Source organism: Micrasema longulum, unplaced genomic scaffold (assembly GCF_059751315.1).
Source record: "Micrasema longulum isolate JH-2025_06_02 unplaced genomic scaffold, ASM5975131v1 h1tg000718l, whole genome shotgun sequence".
Classification (NCBI taxonomy): Eukaryota; Metazoa; Arthropoda; class Insecta; order Trichoptera; family Brachycentridae; genus Micrasema; species Micrasema longulum.
The window spans coordinates 124,443-145,352 of NW_028277914.1; the positions used below are offsets into that span (position 1 = coordinate 124,443).

At 31.3% G+C, this 20,910-nt stretch overlaps 1 protein-coding gene across 1 annotated transcript in view; it reads right to left on the reverse strand.

Moving 5' to 3' along the window:
• LOC148279493 (A disintegrin and metalloproteinase with thrombospondin motifs 1-like) overlaps positions 1–20,910 on the reverse strand; it is a 72,168-nt gene that overhangs the window by 19,459 nt on the left and 31,799 nt on the right. Inside the window, 4 exon segments of the mRNA XM_088229845.1 lie at positions 2,818–3,010; positions 3,743–3,887; positions 8,700–8,821; positions 14,738–14,907. Of these exon segments, the coding sequence (XP_088085971.1) occupies positions 2,818–3,010; positions 3,743–3,887; positions 8,700–8,821; positions 14,738–14,907 (630 nt within the window).

The following is a 20,910-nucleotide window of genomic DNA, read 5'->3' on the forward strand; positions in this document are numbered from 1 at the left end:
ATTGTTATAGCCCAAAAGAGAAAAAAATATTTACAGTTTAAGTTAACATAAAAATGAAATTGTAAAGTATAATAGGTTTATAAATGATTCAATGGAATTGCATAATATTTAGATTAGTAATCTTAACAAATTTCCTAATTCCTTACTTCCAATGTCTGTCAACTAAATCGTAATTCTGTTTTGCATTACTGTTGGTTTATCAGATTTCCAAACACACGGTATTAGGTTATATAGTTTAGGTCCGTTATATAGAAATGATTTTTGGAATACCGCTGTACGTGCTATAGGAATCACCAAATCGTTTCTCACTGTACTCCTGGTTGAGTGCGCATGACTCACAATCACCTGAGTGCTCCTATTTTTGTGAACGTCGAGTGTCGAATGTCTTTTTTTATGTATATTTGTCCCAGGTCAAGGACTTCTAGGGATTTAAAAAGGTCTTCACTCGGACGACTATACGGTTTTCGTAATATTATCCATAATATTGATTTATGTACCTTAACCAAAGTATCAAGAATGGTCAAAATGGTTTTATTCAGAATGAATAGGATTTTGAAATTCACCATTCTTTTAAAAAATGCAATGATAACATTATTAAACTTAAATATTTTTTTAAAGTTTCAAAAGTAGGTATAATAATACGAGTATATATTTTTGATAATCAAACCTCTAACCGAGCTTTCACCAACCCTTTTCAATAAAAATACTCGTTTTAATATTGTTTTAAATTGTACTTAAGCACCCACACCCTCACCTTTTCATTCTCACACGCATAAACACACATTCACATACACACGCATGAATATAAACATCTCACACATATAATATGTAAACTCTTTTCTTATATATTATTAGATTTACGGTGGATTTTTTTGATTGGCTTTAGTATTGTAAATATATTTCTACTTATTTTTTTATGTTATGGTTGTAAAAATTCGAAGTGTTAAAAAAAAAAATACCTTTCAAAAGGGGGCTCTATAATCATAGTTAACTTTTAAAGTATCGTGGGGACCAGAGAGTGGGTGACGACATTAATTTATCGTCTATGCGCGCGAAAGCCAATATACCTATGAAAGGGCGCGCAACGCGTCACTCGCCCTTCTCTGCCTCCACTACAATAAACTTTAGCGAAGAAGTTCAGTGCTTTTTGAATAATATTTTGTTTGTTAATAGAATATTAAACTAAACCTAAATTTGAAAAAAATGTATGTTTATGTGTCGTTTTATCATACGTTTGATTTTTTAAAGCTTTACCATTTTGAAAAAGCTCCGCTCGTGCGTTCACAGGTGGTCACAAGTTCTCGTCAAAGAGTTCATCTGACATTACAGGGGACTACTGCGAGACATCGTATAGATTTACATACTATTTAGCTTGTTGTCCAGATGTTTATTGAAATATGTACATGTTTATGTAACTATGAAAAAAATGGCTACCGGAAACCGGAAACCGGAAATCTATCACGACGCAAAACATCACCGTAACGATTAATTGATTCTAAAGAACTTGTGACGTAGTTATAAGTATTTTTTTATGTTTTAACTATTTTCATTATTTTTTTCATACATTTTCGAGAAACTTAACCCTCCAGTATACCAGAAGCACGTGAACAATTTTAATTTTAATTTATTTATTTCGACGGCTTACGCCTTTGACAAAGTATAAAATAATATTTAAAAATAAGTATGGTGAAACAAAACACCTCTACACAAGTAAAGAAAATATAGACACATAAAATAAAATAAAATAAAATCAGCAGAAAACCAAGAAATATTAAAGGAAAATTAATGAAGAAATTATAACATAGGTATGCAGCAAATTAACAATAAATAAAGAGTTCAAAAAAGTATTGAAGTAACAGAAGCGATGTATAAACAGTAAAACAAGTATAACACTTAGTACATTTTTATAATTTAGAAAAGAAGTGATTAAAAAGTAATGATTTTAATTTGTATGTAGATAAATGAAAAAAATCTCTATTTCTTTATATATAAGGATTAAAAAACTACTCACCGTAATATATTTATTATGTTTTAATATTATATTTTTGTTGGGTTAGTAAACAGTTTGTACAAAATAAATTTACAAATTTTTGAAAATTATAAGTGTAGGACACATCAAAAAATTGTTTCAACCAAAGACATATTATGTACATATTAATAATTAATGTAATGTGTGTTTCTCTCAATATTTATATGACGTTTGAGTTGACGTCTTTTTGATGGTGATAATTATTAATGTAGTTTATATAAGATGGTGTTTTATGTTTCTTACACAATAATGTTTTCTTTTTATTTCGGATGTATTAATTTGTATAATATTATGTTTTTTCAAAAAAATGTTATTCTTATGTACGGTCCCAAATGAGTTTCTTATAACTCCTGGGAGTATAATATGTAATTTTTGTATCATATATTTTATTGATAATAAAAATAAAAAAATAAAAAAAAAAAGTTACGTTCGTTGTCATGAATAATATGAACTCCGGTAAATCTATAGTTATATCGCTCGCATATTCTCGCGGTATTATAAGAACATTGTTTAAAATAATAAGTTGACGCGCTTTCTGTGTGAAACAGAAATAAATGTCTTGTAGATTAATTTTCTCAAGTAGATCAGGGTAATAATTTTAGTGTTAATTAATTTTTGCAAAAGTAATTGGTCTAACATTATTCTTCGATTTTGAAGAGAGTTCGTTTTTTGGTACTCCATACTTTTAGCATGGTTAGAGAAATTAAGATTTAACTGTCAACTAGTCGACCTGTTTAAAGAATTTGTGTCGGACGCTTTATTTATAACAGAAAGTTAAGAAATCTTACTTTTGCTGCGACATTTCCAACATGTCATTGGGATCCCTGATGAGCATCCTATATACCTTCTTAGACCTGTCCTTCAGAGCCAAGTGAAACATGGCGTAGGACACCACTTGGTTAGGGTCTGATGAAGAATGAAGATTCACCCTCACGTTGACGTCACGAGTGTAACGCGGCAATACCAAAAGCCTTGTGAGATCTGCCGAAAAATTGACACATATAGTGAGTATTTATGGCATACATTTCATTGACAAATTGATAGGAACTTCATAAACTAATTAATAGTTAATTCATAATCCAAATATTAGGAATAACTGACAATAGTAATTTCTGGTAAATAAATTAATGATTATTCAACACACGTTGATATAAAACTATCTTACATTTCTATTGACGTTCAAGTTGATTTTACTGTTTATTTTTTGCAAAATAAGAAGTTTTGAAAAAGTAAATGAATTAACGCAAAAAGAAATTGTATTGTTAATATTTAAAGCAATGACTTTGTGGTCAAACATTTGACTAAATATTATTGAATATTTTTATATAACCACTTCCCGACTTTTCTATTTCTACCAGTTTCGACACGTACCGGTAACCATCGAAAATACGGTGAAGGTGTAAAGTGGGTTTTGCATGTTAGTATCCCGACGAAGCGACGGGTACCTTTCAAAACTGGTTGACATAGAAAAGTCAGTAAGTGGTAATATACAAATATTTAATAAAATTGAGAATATTGTAAAATTCCACAACTATAAGAAAGATGTATAATTTCTGGTCCTTATTTTTTTAATGATTCTTTTGATAACGTTGTAAAACTTTTATAATAAATAGTTTAAGCAAAAAATATTTTTTGTAATTGAAATTTTTCATTTTATAAATTAACAAATATTTCATTATCACTAATGAGAGAAAAAAAACATAAATTTCGTACTTTGATGTTGACCTTTTTTCAAAGTCTTGTTAAATACTATGTGGTTATCAAAGCAAGTATCTCCATTTCCATTACAGACTCCACAACGATCTTCTCTTGCGGAAGAATTTGCTATTCCATCACATCCATACTCATGGCATTTCCCCTGAAATTATTTAAAAAAAAAACAATTCAAATAAAAGTTTATTAGACAAAGAACTCAGTTCTGCGTGTGAAATAAAAACAGAACCGTGGACGAGTGTTTTTAACTCGATGGCTGCTCTCAGGCAAAAATCCTGAATAAGGATATCGAGTAAATATAAGTACACCTCGTTACGTATTGGCTGGCACCTTCGTCTACCATTCTTGAGGTTCTGGGTCTGATTTTTGGCAGTCTGGACGTGAAATAAATATTGATTGCAAAGGATGTTTAAACTGCAATATTTCATTGTTCCTGTACTGCTACTTAAAGCGTAACACTGATCATCTTGCCTTCATGTAACATATGATCAAAATACACTGCACTTGAATTAACAACGCAGTACCTAATGCACCACTGGGTACCGAATGAGGAAAATAATTATGATAATAAACATTGTAACAAATTCATTGATGCGCATATGCTATGTATGTCAATTAGCTCCGTTATTTGCTGCGCGCACTTGCAATGTTGCCGGAACTGCTTTTTCCGAGCTAAGGTTGAACAACCTAACGTGACAACTTCTTTTTTCTCAAAATTCTTTGACAATGGAGATCAAAATTTTCTACATGTGATTTTCCAATATTAAAAGGAACATGGATAACTTAAATCAAAAAATTAAGTTTACTTTTATTGGAGTTTGAAAATCACTTACCAAATTTTAAATGGTATGAAATGAAATAATTCAGATAAATAGATATTTCAAAATATCTACGTCGGAAATAAAACCCGAGCAAACATGAGAATGCACAGTTAGCAAACATCATCATCATCATAAGCTTGAGTCTCCTCCACTCTTGCCAGTCTGCTGCCCTTCCTCTCCAGTTTCTCACTTCTAACGTTGTAATATCCGCACTAATGCAGTTCATTCATCTCATTTTGGGCCTTTTTGATCTTCGTCGTCGAGAAAATTTGGCAGTTTATGGGAATTTCATCGTCCGATCTAATTTGGCCAGCCCACCTCAAGCGCCCCACCTTGATGGAGTTGATTACATCTAGCAATCCGTAGATTTCGTATAGCTCCCTATTTAACGACGACGCCTATCGTTGTTTTTTCTCACAAAGCCATAAACAACTCTAAAGATTTTTCTTTCGAAAGCTGCAACGGTTCTCTAAATGGCAAATTAGCAAAAATGCTTACTACTAAACCGTGAGGCGGGCTTAAACACTAATATTATAATAGTTACCGAAATTGTATAACACACTAGTAAATACAGATAATTTTTCTCCGTATGTGCAAAATCGAAATAAATGATATTTTAGGAAAATAAAAATATTAGAGTTTGGTGTTTTTAATTATTTATTTACTAAACGTGAAAAAACTCTGATAAATTAATTTCATTGATAAGATAATACGTATATTCTTTCATAATTTTCATCACTCTAATTTATTGTTTTGAAATTTTTACTCCTATAAAAAATCCCTTTTGAAAATATGATATTTCAGTACAAGGCCAGCCTCTAAAAATACGAATTTCATACCCATTCTCGTTAGATTTGTACTATGCATGTTTATTTCTAGATATGAGATAATCTTTTATAGTGTTTGGCAATCAAGCGGGTTCCTGTTTGCGACAGATACATTTACCTTATTGTTTTTTTTAGAAATGAATTGCATTTTGATATCAAAAGTAAATGTGAGTAAAATTGGGGTTTTTACATTACAAGAAATAAACACTAAGCTGATAAAGAAAATGTTAAGCTTCTGAGTATACTAAAACTGAAATATAGTAAAATTTGAAAGATAATACAAAAATTTCCCTCGGGGTGAAACGGGATTTTTTTCCAGTTAAGTTACTAACGAAAATAATTACTTTCATGGCATTTGCGTTTTATCTGACGTACAATTTATTATTGATTTATTACATCGTAAAACTAACGTTCCATGTTAAACTTTAATCATTTAAATGTTTCAACTTCCTTTGCTAGCTACATTTCGATACATTTTTATTTGAGTAAGTATTTAATCGTGTAGTTATCGGTTGGATATTAACTTGAAACATCATTTCGTATCATTCCAACAGAAACAATTTTACTGACGATTAAACTGTTTATTTTATGCGATTAGTTAAGGAGATTGAAATCTCAAATTGAATTTTTTAAATCTTTTAATAAATGAATACAGGAACTTAAGTTTAAAATTGCGGAAATTCCTTTCTTGTCGCCGTTTATACGACACATTTTTTGTGTTGTTTTACGTCTTTTAAACGTAATTATCGAATAATTATCGACAAAAATCTACGATGGGAGGTCCAAGTCCAATTGCTGGTTTCCAGATTAAGATAATTGTGTCATGTATTCTGCTAACTTAGGAACATCTTGGACATTCGCACTGTCAGAACTGTGTATTTTGCTTTTTTCCAGTCAGTAGCAACCTATGGTATAGTGGGCTGGGGAGGTTGCACTGCGTCTATCATGAACCCCCTAATAAATGTACAAAAAATAATTCTAAGAGTGATGCTGCGTTGTCCTCCCACTTTCTCATCTGAGACATTGTTCCAATTCATGAAGGTACTGGAAATGAGACAATTAAAAAAAAAAGACATTGACACATTTCTGGTCATGCGGCTTCATTAGTAGATCCCAGCAGAATGCTCGTACAAGGTTTTTCTGTAATTTGAATTATTTAATTCCAAAAACTTGATTTCAGGAATTTCTCTTTTGTGGCCCCAAGAGTGTTCAAAGTCCTGGATGGACATATTAAGTTCTCCAAAACGAAAAACATTTTCAGGGGAGTATACAAGTCTGTATTTTGTCTAAGAGAAGAGACCATTGCAGGAGATTGCTGCGAGATATTGCATGGATGTATATACTTTTATACGTGTTGTCCAGATGTCCTTTGAAATATATGTATGTTTATGTAATAATATTTAATTTTTACTTTTGCTATTATTTAATTGTGTATTTGCTTCCACTTTTCATTATGTTGCATCTCAACTCAATACAGAGCCCTTGGTCTCATAGAGTTTGGGATACGTTATTATTGTATGTTTTCGTATTTATTACGTTTTTATATGAATGTTTAGAAAAATAATAATAAAAGAAAAAAATTAAAAGTTATTTTTCAAGATAAAAAACATGTTACATTTAAAAATCCAAATGGTAAACTGATCTACCAGTTTACGTTGTAACAATAACTTGTGATGTGTAACTCATTATTAATACACAATTAAAGAAAATAAAGACCTCAATTGTGGTGGTATTCATATGTACCACTTTGTATTTGGTTAATCCCAGATCAATTTAGCTAAAAAATACTCTCAATGTCTTAAAACCACTTTGAGGTAATTATTTTTTATCTGCAATTCAATCAAACTTTGTAAATATTTCCATACAAATATTTTTGTTTATTTTAAGCCAAATAACATGCTTATGAAAGCCGTAATTGGTTGGCATTAATGTTATAATGTACGTTCAAATAAATTTACTGAAACCATCTTAGAATCTATTTGAATGTATAATAGATTTGAAATAGGAAAAACCGCGTTGGTACGCAAGTTACGGTGAGGTACGCTTAGGTAAATCTGAGTAAGGATATCATGGGTATCTATTATCCATAGTTATAGAAGTTAGTAATTATTTTGCGCAAGAATATTCAACCAGCCAAAACGCTTTTGAATTCTAAACTGGAAAGGTAAAAGTATTCTAGACGATCATAATAGTTTATCCAATTTTAAATGTTAACGATTTTTTGAAAATATTTTGAACAGATTCAATCCGCATTAGTTTGACCACCACAAACCGCACACCGAATCTGAGTACATAAGTATCCATGGCGGTGCCCACCACGGGAAACTTGCTCGTTGCCAAACGAAAAAAGCTGCCCGAAGATGCTCTCTGTAATTCGGTAGCCTTAGCATATTTGTGCTGAAAGAAGGTAATCCAGAAATGCATAATATTCACTTCATTGGATTGAGAAAAGAGGGAAGTGAATTCTTCTCTGACTGGGATTAAACTGATTGGACACGATCAATTTTGAGTCGCGTTGTGGTCCTGTGGCTAGTGTCTTGGACTCACAGGTCTAAGGTCCGTGGTTCGAATCCCACTCTACCCCAACTCGATTTCCATTTTCTAATAGTGAGTTATTTACAACTCGTTGAAAATGGCCCTCAAAATGAAATTATTTGGGTAAATCATAAAAACGCAAAGCTTTCTTTATATAAAAAAAAAAAAAATTGGCCAAAAGATCATCAATGAGCATCATACGAATATTATAATTAGGAGAACATATTATTATGACTATATTGTGGCGCCTAGAGTTTTCAATGTTCTGGATTAAGGTTTTTCAAATTAAAAGCTATTTTCAAGAGAAGTATACAAGTTTGGATATTGTCTACGGGTAGACACCATTGCAGGTAATTGCTGCGAGACATTGCCTAGATTTATATAATTTTAAGCATGTTGCACAGATATTTATTAAAATTCATGTTTATGTAATATTTTTTACATCGTCATTCTTCAATAATACGCCTGCTTTCACATTCCATTACAATGTACCCTAACGCAACACAGGGATTTTGGCCTCATAGAGTTAGTTAAACGTTTTTTTTTTATGTAAATCTTTATGTGATTGAAAAAAAATATATATTATTGATATAGCATTACGCACGGCGTCGATAATAAATTCATCATTTTTAATTTTTTAAATTTATTTATTTTAAAATAGTTTAATAATAAAGCATATACACGCAGAGGTCGCCAAATAGCTATGATATTACATTATTTTAACTATTTATTTCAGTTTATTATAGAAAAAATATTTATGAATAAATAAATTACCTCAAGACAAATATGATGTTCTGTCTCGTATGAGCATGGTGTACCATCAGGAAGATATTCACCACTTCTGACCACTTCTCCGGATTCCCACAAGACACAGCTCACACGGCAAATGAGATCCTCTAAAAAACAATAAATTGTTATCATTTTTCCCCAACTACGGATAATTTTGATTTCCACATTTCAAATACAATTTTTTTACTTTAAACACGACATGTTTTTTTCAAATCTTAAATGAAAAATTGCCTACATTTGATGGATATTCGAACAGATATTTTTCAATTTAAAAAATGTGTCATTCTTGTAGGTATCTACATATTTTCTCTAAATCAAACTTTTCAACTGACTACTGCAAAGATAAAAATTAATTATCTAAAGATTACCAATTATTTGGTAGAAACAATTCATTTACGGGATTAATTCCACATGAAAGCCAAAACAAATCCTAACGATGTAATTGTTTAATTTGAAAGGAGATTACTGCAAATAAACATAAGATTGGCAAAGAAAGATAAAAAAAAGCTGATTTGTGAAAATAACAACTGCACACAGACGTGTCAAATAAAAAAATCTCAAGAGCGTCTAAATTGAAAATATAGAGTTTAACTCTATTACGTGGTCCTTTTTTTTCAAAATTCACATAAATAATGTTGAAAGAGTCCAACGAAAATTTTTAAGATTCATTAATTTTAAACTGCATATTCAAATAGAACAAATCAACTACATGTCTTTGTCAACTTTTTTGAATTGTTTAGTAGGTAATACTCTAGAGGATCGGGGGAAAATAACTGATCTTATACTTTTATTTAAAATCATTCATTCTTAATTTGATTTTTGTGAACTCCTGGATTTTATGAATAATTATATACTAACACATAGAACTAGATAAAATAGTCTTTATTTTTGTCACCCTTCTCAAACCAGCTATCTTTGTCACTCACCTATACCGCGTATACAAAGACTAGGAAATAAATGCACCTCTCATATCGACATTTTTAACTCGAGCATCTGTGAATTCAAAGCATCTCTTTATAATTATTTTACGATGTTCTATAATAACGATTAATGAATCATTGAACTAGTGTAAAATCGTTTTATTATTATTTTTTTTTGTATGCTGCCATACATATTTTTCTTGTTAATTTTCTTTTTATACCCATGTTTCAATATTGTTTTTTTAGTTTTTTAAGGTTTGTGTATCTAACTAACTCATTATTTTGTTTTATATAATATTGTAAAAGGTACTCGTGCAGTATGAAAATTAAATAAATAAATCGAAAACAACCCAAATAGACAGCTTTGACATAAACAGCAAAACTTCAAAATCTGGCACGAAAATTGAACCATGCGAATATCCACTAACTAGAACAGGTTTCCCTTGTGGGGAAGATTTTTTACTAATTTTGCATAAAAAATCATTCTTATCGTATAGTAATAAAAAAACCATTTTGATTATGTTAGAAAACCACCTGTCCAAATATTATTAATGAAAAGAAGTCTGATGAAGATACCTTTACGAATAATATAGATAGGTTACTCCGGCAAATAAAGAAGATTAAATTTTGTAATCATTTTAATTATTCATAATAAAGTTATTTTGAAAACTACTCTTAGTGAAATTAAAATACTGTAAAGTCTTCAAAAATATTCACCGCCATGGATCTAGGTAAACCAAACTCAATGGTAATAATATCAATTAAAACAAATATAACAAAACCATTTGATGGTAATAACTTAAGTTGATGATGATAAAAATGCAATAGCGAAATAAACTTAGACCATAACCAAACATCGTGTTAATTGAAAATGGCTTTTTTTCTGGCTCTTCGAGTTGCAAAAGCCTTCGATACGAGTTCAATTACAGTTACACTGAAAACATTTTAAAATTAAGAAATGCAAGTTACATAATTGGTTAAATACACGCTCTGTTAGTGAAATATTTCAGAAAGGCGATAGTGACCTAAGTAAACCTACTCAAGTTTCATTTGGTGCCCACAAAATACCACTTTGGACGACTGCTGTTTTTGATGATAGAAATAAACTTTGGAATGAGTGGTAACCTTAACGGAAAGTAGCATGAGAGCAATCGGGTTGTGGTCCCGTGGCTAGTGTCTCAGACTCATAGACCAAAGATCCGTCGTTCGAATCTCACTCTTCCCCAACTTGATTCTTTTTTCTAATAGTGAGTTATGTACAACTCGTTGAAAATGGCCCTCAAAATTAAATATTTCGGTAAATCATAAGAACGCAAATATTAAAAAATAGGTTCAACTCGAAAGGTTTTTAATAAACATGAAGTAAGACTACCATTTCGTAAGAAAACAAATACACAGAACTCGTTGATGCACCGAGATGTACAGTTATATTATAAGGAAATACCATTAGAAATAAGAGAACAAAAAAATATTATTTCATTAAAATATCCGTTAAAAAAAACACGTGTTTAGCAGATAAGTTAGTTTTTAATAAGTAATCTTATTCGTGTTAGCTTTATAGAAGTTTTCTTTTTAAGTGTATTTTTACTGTTTTGAAATGTTAATAATTAGTATATGTTTTAATAATGATTAGATATAAGTTAATATTAGGACATTCATTTATTATGTTTGTACTATTTTAAGACTAAATAAAAATAATAAAAATTGGCCTGATGAACTGGAGAAGAGCCGCGGGGTGCGGAGAGGAATGGGGAGAGATTCTGGAGGAGGCAAGGGTCTACAACGGGTTGTAGCACCACTGATGATGATGATGAATGATGATGATGAATGATGATGATGATGAATGAACAGTAACGACTAGTAAGTAAAGGTAGTAATGACTTATGGAAAATATAAAAATACTAGACGAAAACCTGTTGACATGAAACTCACACAAAGTTTCCACGAATTCTAACTGCAGAATTATGCAGTGATGGTAAATTGCAAGAGCGTAAAAATTTGCAGGGTTGGCTGAATAAAATATCTGAGAATAAAAATATATCCATTTTTGAGGTGGGATGAACGAATCGAAAGTAATACTAAAAAAATAAAACGAATGATCATCCTCCAATAGTTCAATTCCAAAATATACCAGAAAAAATTTTCATCCTTCCATTAACGATTCATCTGTATTTTGACTAAATAAAGAGGGAAAAACAAAATAAATTAAAAATGTTTATCCATGGGCAGAATGGCCAATGTTGCGCAGTGCGTAAAGTGACCGCGTGAACCGGCGAAAAAAAACTCATGAGCTCTATATGTAAATGCCGTTTATCATAATATGTAACTTTGTCAATTGAATTCCGTCTCTATTGAGATACTTCTAGTTTATCTTAATAAATATATTAGGAGAGACTCTTTTTTTTATGTACGAGTTCACATTTATTGAACATATGTTGCTTAGTTGTTCCAAAAATAGGAAAAGTTACATGTTTCCAAAGCGTATTTTTATCGCCGTGTTTCTTATCCCCATTTTCCCTAAGGCATTTACGTACACATACATCATTTTACAAGTATATAATACCTCCCTAGGGACCAAAGGGTAAAAATGCTTATTCCATCTCATTCTATCCTGTGTTAAGGATCTATGGAAGAGTATATTAAGGTATCTAACAGTCTCAAAGACTGAATTTTTCACTACCACAAAGACTTACCCCACATCATCCGAAGTACCTCCTGTCGCAAAATGACATTAGGGAATTAGGAAACATTTTTATATAAATACTACGGCTATCGCTGACTGTTACATATTATCCGCCCTATGGATCGCATTTAATCGGCTCTCTGGGCCTCGGTTAATTGGGATCTCATACATCTAGAGGTTTCAGCTTTTTATTATTTCACTTCGTTTACAATACATAGCACATGCGATTGAAATGTGATAAAGAAGAATATGTCATTCAATACACTCGTAATCCAACAAAACCATATAAATTTTTCATGAATATCGAATATGCACCTAGAAAGTTAGACAAATGATCTTTTATTCGTCACTCCAAATTTAAAAAAGGGTTAATATAGATTTATAAAACGACTAATCAAGAAAAATTGTCAAAGCAATTTGAACGAAGACCTTAACATCTGAATTTAAAGTTGAATTCGTAGTTTTATAATACTATTCTAAATCCTCTTAGAGTCAAATCCTGGAGTAGTAATAAGCCGCGACATAAACCAATTGCAAACACTGGAAAAAATGGACATTTTGAATACCTATCATCATTTTTTGTGCACACCAGTCTAAATTAAATTAGATATATCTAATATTGATAATCGATTCTTGTACAAAAATAAATACATGGTTTTATTGACGCCTCTGGCAACACCAGACACAGGATGTCTACAATCACCGATGTAACACACCACCAGCCGCTACAAAACGGAAATAACCAAGCCAGACTTTCTTTGTTCATCGCTGGTACTTGTGGTCAAGCACAACGTCACAACCGACACTCGATAGTTTAATAAATTTGACTCATTTTACCGCAACGGCTAAATTCATTTAGTACTGTCTGTATTTCATATTACCATATTAAAAAATCTGATCTAGCTAAGTAAGTTTTAAAATGAATAATAAACTCCGTGTAATATGTAAGTGTATCTTTCTTTTAAATACACGCAACATATGTAACAAAACTCGAGTTATGTTTCATTTAATCTTAGTATCTTTACACAAAAAACATTCACAATAATTTATTATCAAGCATAATTTTGGAAAGGTGCATACCAAAATATAAACGTCTCTGCGTGGGTCATTCCGTTTTTATAATATTCTTCAAATTTATTATTTACTTGCTGACAAATGTAGGTATTAACATATTTCAACAGGGATGGAGAAAACCTTAAATAAGGGAATATGAATCCATATGCCCTTATTTAAAGTATTCTCCATCCCTGTTGTAATTTGTTAATCCTAATGACTCCCGAGGGGGTGAAATCCAGCTTTTTGTCTACGAACATTTGGACAAACTAAAATATCGTAATATTTCAAATATTCAAAAACATAGAGTATGTTCAAATCATAAATTAATAATATCTGCTTTATGTGTGCTTAAGTCGACCAACTGGCATTTACACGTAAACATAGGGTTATTAAACATTTGAATGCACTGTACGTTTAAATTCAATACTAAAAATGACACATAAATATTTTAGTACTTAATCAAATCTAGAATATTTGTGTTTGTCATTATAAATAATAAAGTTGTACGGTGCATTTAAATGTCGTATATTATACACACACAACACATAGATCATTTTTACAGTATGGACAATGATCACAAAAGGGCTGATATTATGAACGCAATTTTCACTCATTATAGCGCGTATTTACGTACTAAATGCGCGCGTTAAAATTGCGTTCATAATTATATACCAAGTGTTCATTTGAATACTTTATGCTAATCCAAGACCTCAAGCCTATCCTGAACTTTTCCAGTAATTTTACATTTTGTATTTCTTTTTTAGAATATTGAATATACTTAGCTTTGTTTGTACTTATAAAAGTTTTAAATTATAATGTAAATGGTTTATATTTCACAGGGCAAGAGGCAAAATTAGCAGTTCACAACGGAGTCCTGGTCCCGACCCTGATGTATGGGAGCGAAGTATGGACTGAAAAACAGGGCTGAAAGTAAGCCAAATGCTGTCGAAATGCGATCTCTCAGGTGAATCTGTGGTAAAACTATGTACGATAGGTGCACAAATGTTGAGATCCGTACATTATGTAAGGCTGAGGTGAGCAATATCAACAAAATCAAGAAAGGAGCTCTGCGCTGGTTTAGACATGTAAAACAAATGGACAGCGAAAGAACGGTTAAGAATATTTGGATCTGTATGCAAAGATAGAGTAATGTGGCGTTCTATCCTCTCTGCCCACCCTTATGGGGAAACGGGGTGATAGTTTGTTGTTGTTGTTTGAATTTTGTTGTTGGGTGAGGGACGGAATTTCAGCTGGTGACCTTTATAGAAATATATCCGCATTGAATGCTACACAACAGTTCATCTTCCATAATTGCACCATTAACAATGAAGGTTTTTTTTTTAGTAAGCATGATAAAATCATACCTTCGTCCGTGTCGTAGGGTAGCCAGTCTTGGTATCCGCCCTGGGAGGGCAGGGCCGCACAGCGATCCGCCCTTGGGTCCCACGTGGGCAACTGCCAGCAACTTCGGCTCTGACGACACACGCGTTTCTCTTCTGAAGGGCCGACGCAATCCGCCCCTCCCCAAGCTGGTCTGTGGTGGAAAATCATATTACCAATATTTTTAGAGTGTACGAATCTTTATAGACAAGCACTAGATTTAATACTCGAAAGAGTTATCAAGATCAACATATTACAACAGAGTTGGATAACTGTTTTGAGAATGGAACATAAAAGTCAAGGCTTTTAATCTATCAATGCCGGGTTGAGTGGCCACTTTACTAACATTTCTTTAAATCTTGCATCTGTTTTTTATTGTAAACTTTTATTTGTTTTTTTTTTGGAGGGAAACAAGAAAAAGATGAACGCACTGACCATATGTATCTGATTGATCACAAATTGAAAATACTGCAGTGGGAGGTGCTGTGAAAGCTTTTAAAGTCTCTATGTTTTTTTTCGCGGTTTGATTGTAAAAAAACATTACGTTTTCGCTAAATTAGTTTTTTTTAATTAACGGACATGTTGCTTTGATTTATTTATTTATTATACGATACAAATGCCTTTTACAATATAAAACATAACATTATATTAAGTTCAGTTATACAAATATAAAAAACTATATTCAAACATGGACATATAAAAATATCGGTACATTATGAACATCAAATGAATTAACAGCAGTTTCATTAGCATAAGTAGCTTTTGCAAATTAATCGTGAATCGTTACTGTAGAACATGATAAAATATTTATAAAAAGATGATTCGAATTCACAGAGACTCTAGTTAAAAATGTCTAAATGAGAAGTACATTCATCCCCTTGTCTGTGTATACGCGGTATAGGTGAGTGATAAAGATAGTTGGTTTGAGAAGGGTGACAATAATATACAGTATTTTGTCTAGTTCTACGTGTTGGTATGTTAATATTTATTTAATCCAGGAATTTGCAACCATCGAATTTAGAACTGATGGTTTTATTTCAAAGTATTAAGTCTGTTTTTGTCCTGCGATCACCCGGAGTAGGTAAATTCAAATAATTTAACAAAAACATGTAGTTTATTTGTTCTATAGGAATATGCAATTTGAAATATAGGAATCTCAAAAAATATCGTTTATGTAAATTTCGTGATATAGTAGAGTTGTACTCTAATTGGCTTCTAACCGAGGATAAAGAAGAGTTTCATTATTTCAACTGATTCAAAATCATTTGTAGTTCTAAGAATAAAACCCAAAAGTTTCAAACTTTTAGAAGTAATGCGGTTGATGTGGCTTTTGAAGTCAAGTTTTTCGTCAAATATGACACCGAGATCTCAAATCTCTGTGACTTTTTCCAGTTGAATGTTGTTTATTGAATACGGAAATAAAATTGGAGATATATTCCTACAAAAATATATTTTATTTAGTGTATAGTATGTGTACATTGTGTATATATATGCCATAATTGCCGTCCATCACAAGAATAGAAAATAAATATCAAAATCTACTGATGGAAAAAAAATGGTTTTTGTATTTTTTTTATGTGAATAATTGTATAAATCTGTAAATATTTTTCCCGTTATAGTCTAAGCTGGTTTCTCAAAATACGTCTCTATCCGAATAGATTAATTCACTAGCTCTCCAGAATTTCATAAATAAATACGAAAAATAATTTAGACTACAAAATACCTAAAAATAATACAATCGTGTATATATATCAGCCACGGAGAGAAGCCTATGCTTAAGATCTAACTTTAGGAACGTGCTTTTTTTACCTAGCTTTTATTTTTGATTTTATCTAGATCATTTTGTTTTTAATTTTATCATTATCTTTTACATAATTTTGGCATACGAGATATGTTCAATAAATACGCGGACTAGAATCATAAAAAAAATATTTTACGAAATTTCTTCTTCATTAGTTTTGTCTCCTTCTAAATACTCTTTTTTCGTTGCTAGGCACTTGTTCCACTATCTTTTTCACTGTTCAAAGCATTTCTGAAAGTCTTGGGCAGTTAGGCTTTTTAATTTCTTCATCATTTCTTGTTTTATTGTTTCCACATCCTTCCAATAGTGTCTCTTAATCACCATTTTGCATTTTGGGAAAAGGAAAAAGTCAGAGAAAGTGAGATCTGGCAAATAAGGAGGATATTCAAGGGTAGTGATCGAATTTTAAAAAAAAATTTACAGACAACAAACGCTGAATGATCCGGCGTCAATAACTTTTGACAGAGTTTTTTTAAAACCCAAATGTTCAGATATAATTGTGTGCACTGTTGGTTTACCTAAGTTTAATTCATCAACAATCATTCGCACAGTTTTTCAGGACAAGGGACTGCACACGATCAATGTTTTCATCAACACAAGAAGTTGAAAGTCGTCCAGATTTTTCATCATCTTTGGCGTCTTCTCAGCCATCTTTAAAATGTGTTATCCACTTAAAAACTGATGTTATCTTCAGAGCACTTTCACAATAAACAGTCCTCAACATATTCGTAATTTCTTGCGAACTTTACCCAAGCTTTACCAAAAATTTGAGGCACAGTGCCTACAGCTTCACAGTCATACGAGTACTGACCGCTCATTGGCTTGTTAGGCAACACGTGAGTTAGTGAGCGGGGCTATACATTGCGTCATATCCACCATATTAAATCGGTTCGTGTATTTATTGGACACACCTTGTGTGTACGTACTAACGTTTATTTTTTTATATAATTTTTTTAATCATTTTAAAATTAAAAGATACATTAATATCATAGTTTGTAAGAATCTGCTGACAAGTTGCATTAACGCAATCCAGTAGGACTTTATGTATTGTTTTTAAAATTAGATTTTCTGTTTAAATTATATTTCTAATATTCAGTCACTTCAAAGTTTAGAACGCTGTGGTTCAAGATTTTTTAACTTAAATATTTAAAATTGTGTTCTAATTATTAGGAATTACCATTGTCACTATGGTTACATGTCTGCGTAACATGTGATGCTAACGACTTTATCTCTCTTATTTCTAGATTTACCACTTATTTACTTCTTAAAAGCGTTGTTATATATTAATTTTGTTTGTGTAAGAAAATTTATTTGGCTTATATATTGTTGTGATATATTTAGTTATAAAGATGTTAAACTTACTTTGTACCTCTGTTGTTAATATTATTTAAATTCCGAATTAAGTTGAAGTAACTCCCGGGAATGTAATTCATATGAATTATGCTTTGTATTATCTGATTTATAATTTTAAAAAATGTGTTCACAATATTGTTTTTTTCCGTGTTTTTAATTATTTTATAAAGGTACAGTTGTAGCGATGATTATTATAAATCACAATCTGTATTATTATTTTCTCAATATAATCGAATCGTGCAGTTTTTGCAGAGCTGACTTTATTTTAGTAAGTACACTTGTTATTTACGATTGTTGTTTGTAAGTTTTGAAATACGATTTCGTTTCGAAGCTCTTAATTGAAAATTCAAGCGCTATTTTAATGGGGCAAGGGATTTCAATTTCCATTTATTCAATGGGACGCGAGTAAATATCAAATATAATTCCTAATGTTCAAACCCAGGTGGACCTAAACGCCAGTATTAGGTAGGTATAATAAATTGGTCCCTAATCCAATGAAATCTCTTGACTCCAAGGCCAATTATGTGAAAACATTACGAAAATAATTTCCTTTTGCTCTCTTTTCAAATCAATACGAAGGGTTGTTTGGAATAAATTCGGTTGAATATTCGTTTTATTAAGTTTTCAAAAGAATGCGACGACCTTTTGAATAACTCTAATGTACAAAACATTACAATATACATGTGTGGGGTTCATAGTCCATTGATTGATGACACAAACGTGCGATGATTTCACCTAAAATATAGATAGACGACCAATAAATGAAGTCATCAATTTAAATTGTATACAACACATTAAATCCTGCAAGACTAACAATATATGACAGAAAACGTCCGTCTACCTAAGATCAACGTCCTGCTGTACATTCACGCATGGAGACACGAAGAATAAAGGAACGTGGCCTATAAAGAGGCAGCGGGGCGTGGTAATGCCCAGTCAGCCCAAAAAGTCAACCCAAACAAGGCCGCTCAACACAGTCACTTAACTCCAGCATTTAGTCCAAGTTTAGCCAGATCATCACCTCAGTGCCGTAATAAAACATCGACATCATTATATTAATTATATATTCGTATAGGCGTTTCCTCATCTGCACTGCAGATCTACATCTAGATGTTCCAGAGAGGTTCTAACAAGATGTTTATTAAATCTGCAGTACCTGGTAAGGGCTCGAGTGATAACCCTCACTTGATATTGGCTGAGCTTTATTATGTCGAAAGAAAACCTTTGCAAAAATCCCTTTATTAGATTCTTCGCGTCGGCGTCAGCGTCGTGCTGACTAGTTGATAACTTTAGTTATTTTTTTTATTTACTTTCTCTTACGTATTTTTTCATCATCTCTTTTTTCAGTATTTTCACAATTTATCCTAATCGAACATATTCCATTTGTTTTATACTGTTCCTATGTGAAACCTATATTTTGTCTGGTTTGTTGTTACTCTGTAAATGTTATGCAATTTTGTCTGACTGAGTTGATTGCAATAAAAAATAATAAAAAAATATATTAAAAAAACGAGGTATTTTTCATCCATCTGGACACGGACTTAAGGGTAACAGATAATCTGAATTTATTTTAATTATGTTGTTCTATTTATTATCTTAGCAAAATAAGTAAAAGTTTCAGCCGTGAATGTGCACCCTGCGGCAACTGAACATCAAACACAAAAGTTTTCGAAGCATTAAGCCCGTAATCTCTATTGTGAACAACTTTGAAGGCTTAGAGAACCGGATATAGTATTAAAGGAATATTAAATCCATTCCCAACTATTATCAGACACTAAACTACATGTATATATATATTAGTGAAACACATCGGATTCTTATTTTTTAGAACACATTATTAACGTATTCATAGTTGATATTGTTTTTATTTATATTTAAAATACTTTGCGGTAAAACATTTCATTAGATGTTGTTAAAGATATACAGAATACAAGATATGTGACAAATAGGATAGCAAGGAAAGTTTTCTCTTATGGGAAGAATCAGAAGATATCTAACTGTAGATTCGTGCAGGATGATTTATAACTCCATTATTGTACCTCATATAAATAATTGTAGTAGTATTTTGTTTTTAGCAACTGAAAGGGAAAAAAATAAACTTGCTGATCTGCAGAATAGGGCTATGAGAGTAATTTTGAGAAAAAGTAAATACCCTAGTATAAAGTTGATGCTGAAACAAGCAAAAATTATGACAGTACGTCAACTAATATATTTTAATTTAATGTTTTTTGTTCATAAAATGATTCATGGTTATACCTTAAAAGAGTTGACTAAAAAAGTTTTTTCTAATCAATGTGAACACGTATATAAAACGAAGTAAAACTACCATTTTGTAGGAAAACAAATACACAGAACTCGTTGATGCACCGAGTTGTACAATTATATTATAAGTAAATACCATTAGAAATAAGACAGCAAATAAGTATTTTTTCATTTAAATGTCAGTTTAAAAAAACATGATTTTAGCAAATAAGTTAGTTTTTAAAAAGTAATTGTATTCGTGTTAGCTTTATAGAAGTTTTTTTTTAAGTGTACGTATATTGTTTAGAAATGTAAATAATAAGTATATGTTTTAATAATAATTAGATATAAGTTAATATTAGGGCATTCATTTATTATGTTTGTACTATTTTAAGACAAAATAAAAAAATATTTGTACATACGAGGGGGTACCCAAAAGAAACCGGAATAATATTTGTAAAATTGAGTTTATTAATTATTTAACAAAACCCTTTAATAACCTTTAATGTTCTTTCAATTGGAGCTAATGTCTTTGTCTAATCTTATTTTTCATCATTGAAACACTATTCGTCTTCCGTAATGCTTGACAGCGCCTCCGTCGTTTTTTTTCCCCACCAAAGCAATTTCAGCAAAACTATCCTTTCGTTCCTATTTTTATCATACCCAATAAAAAAAAATTGCAAATGACTATATCGGTTGAATAGGGATTGTGGGGCACAGCGGTCATACCATTTTTAGTCAATAATTAGCCCATAGACAGAG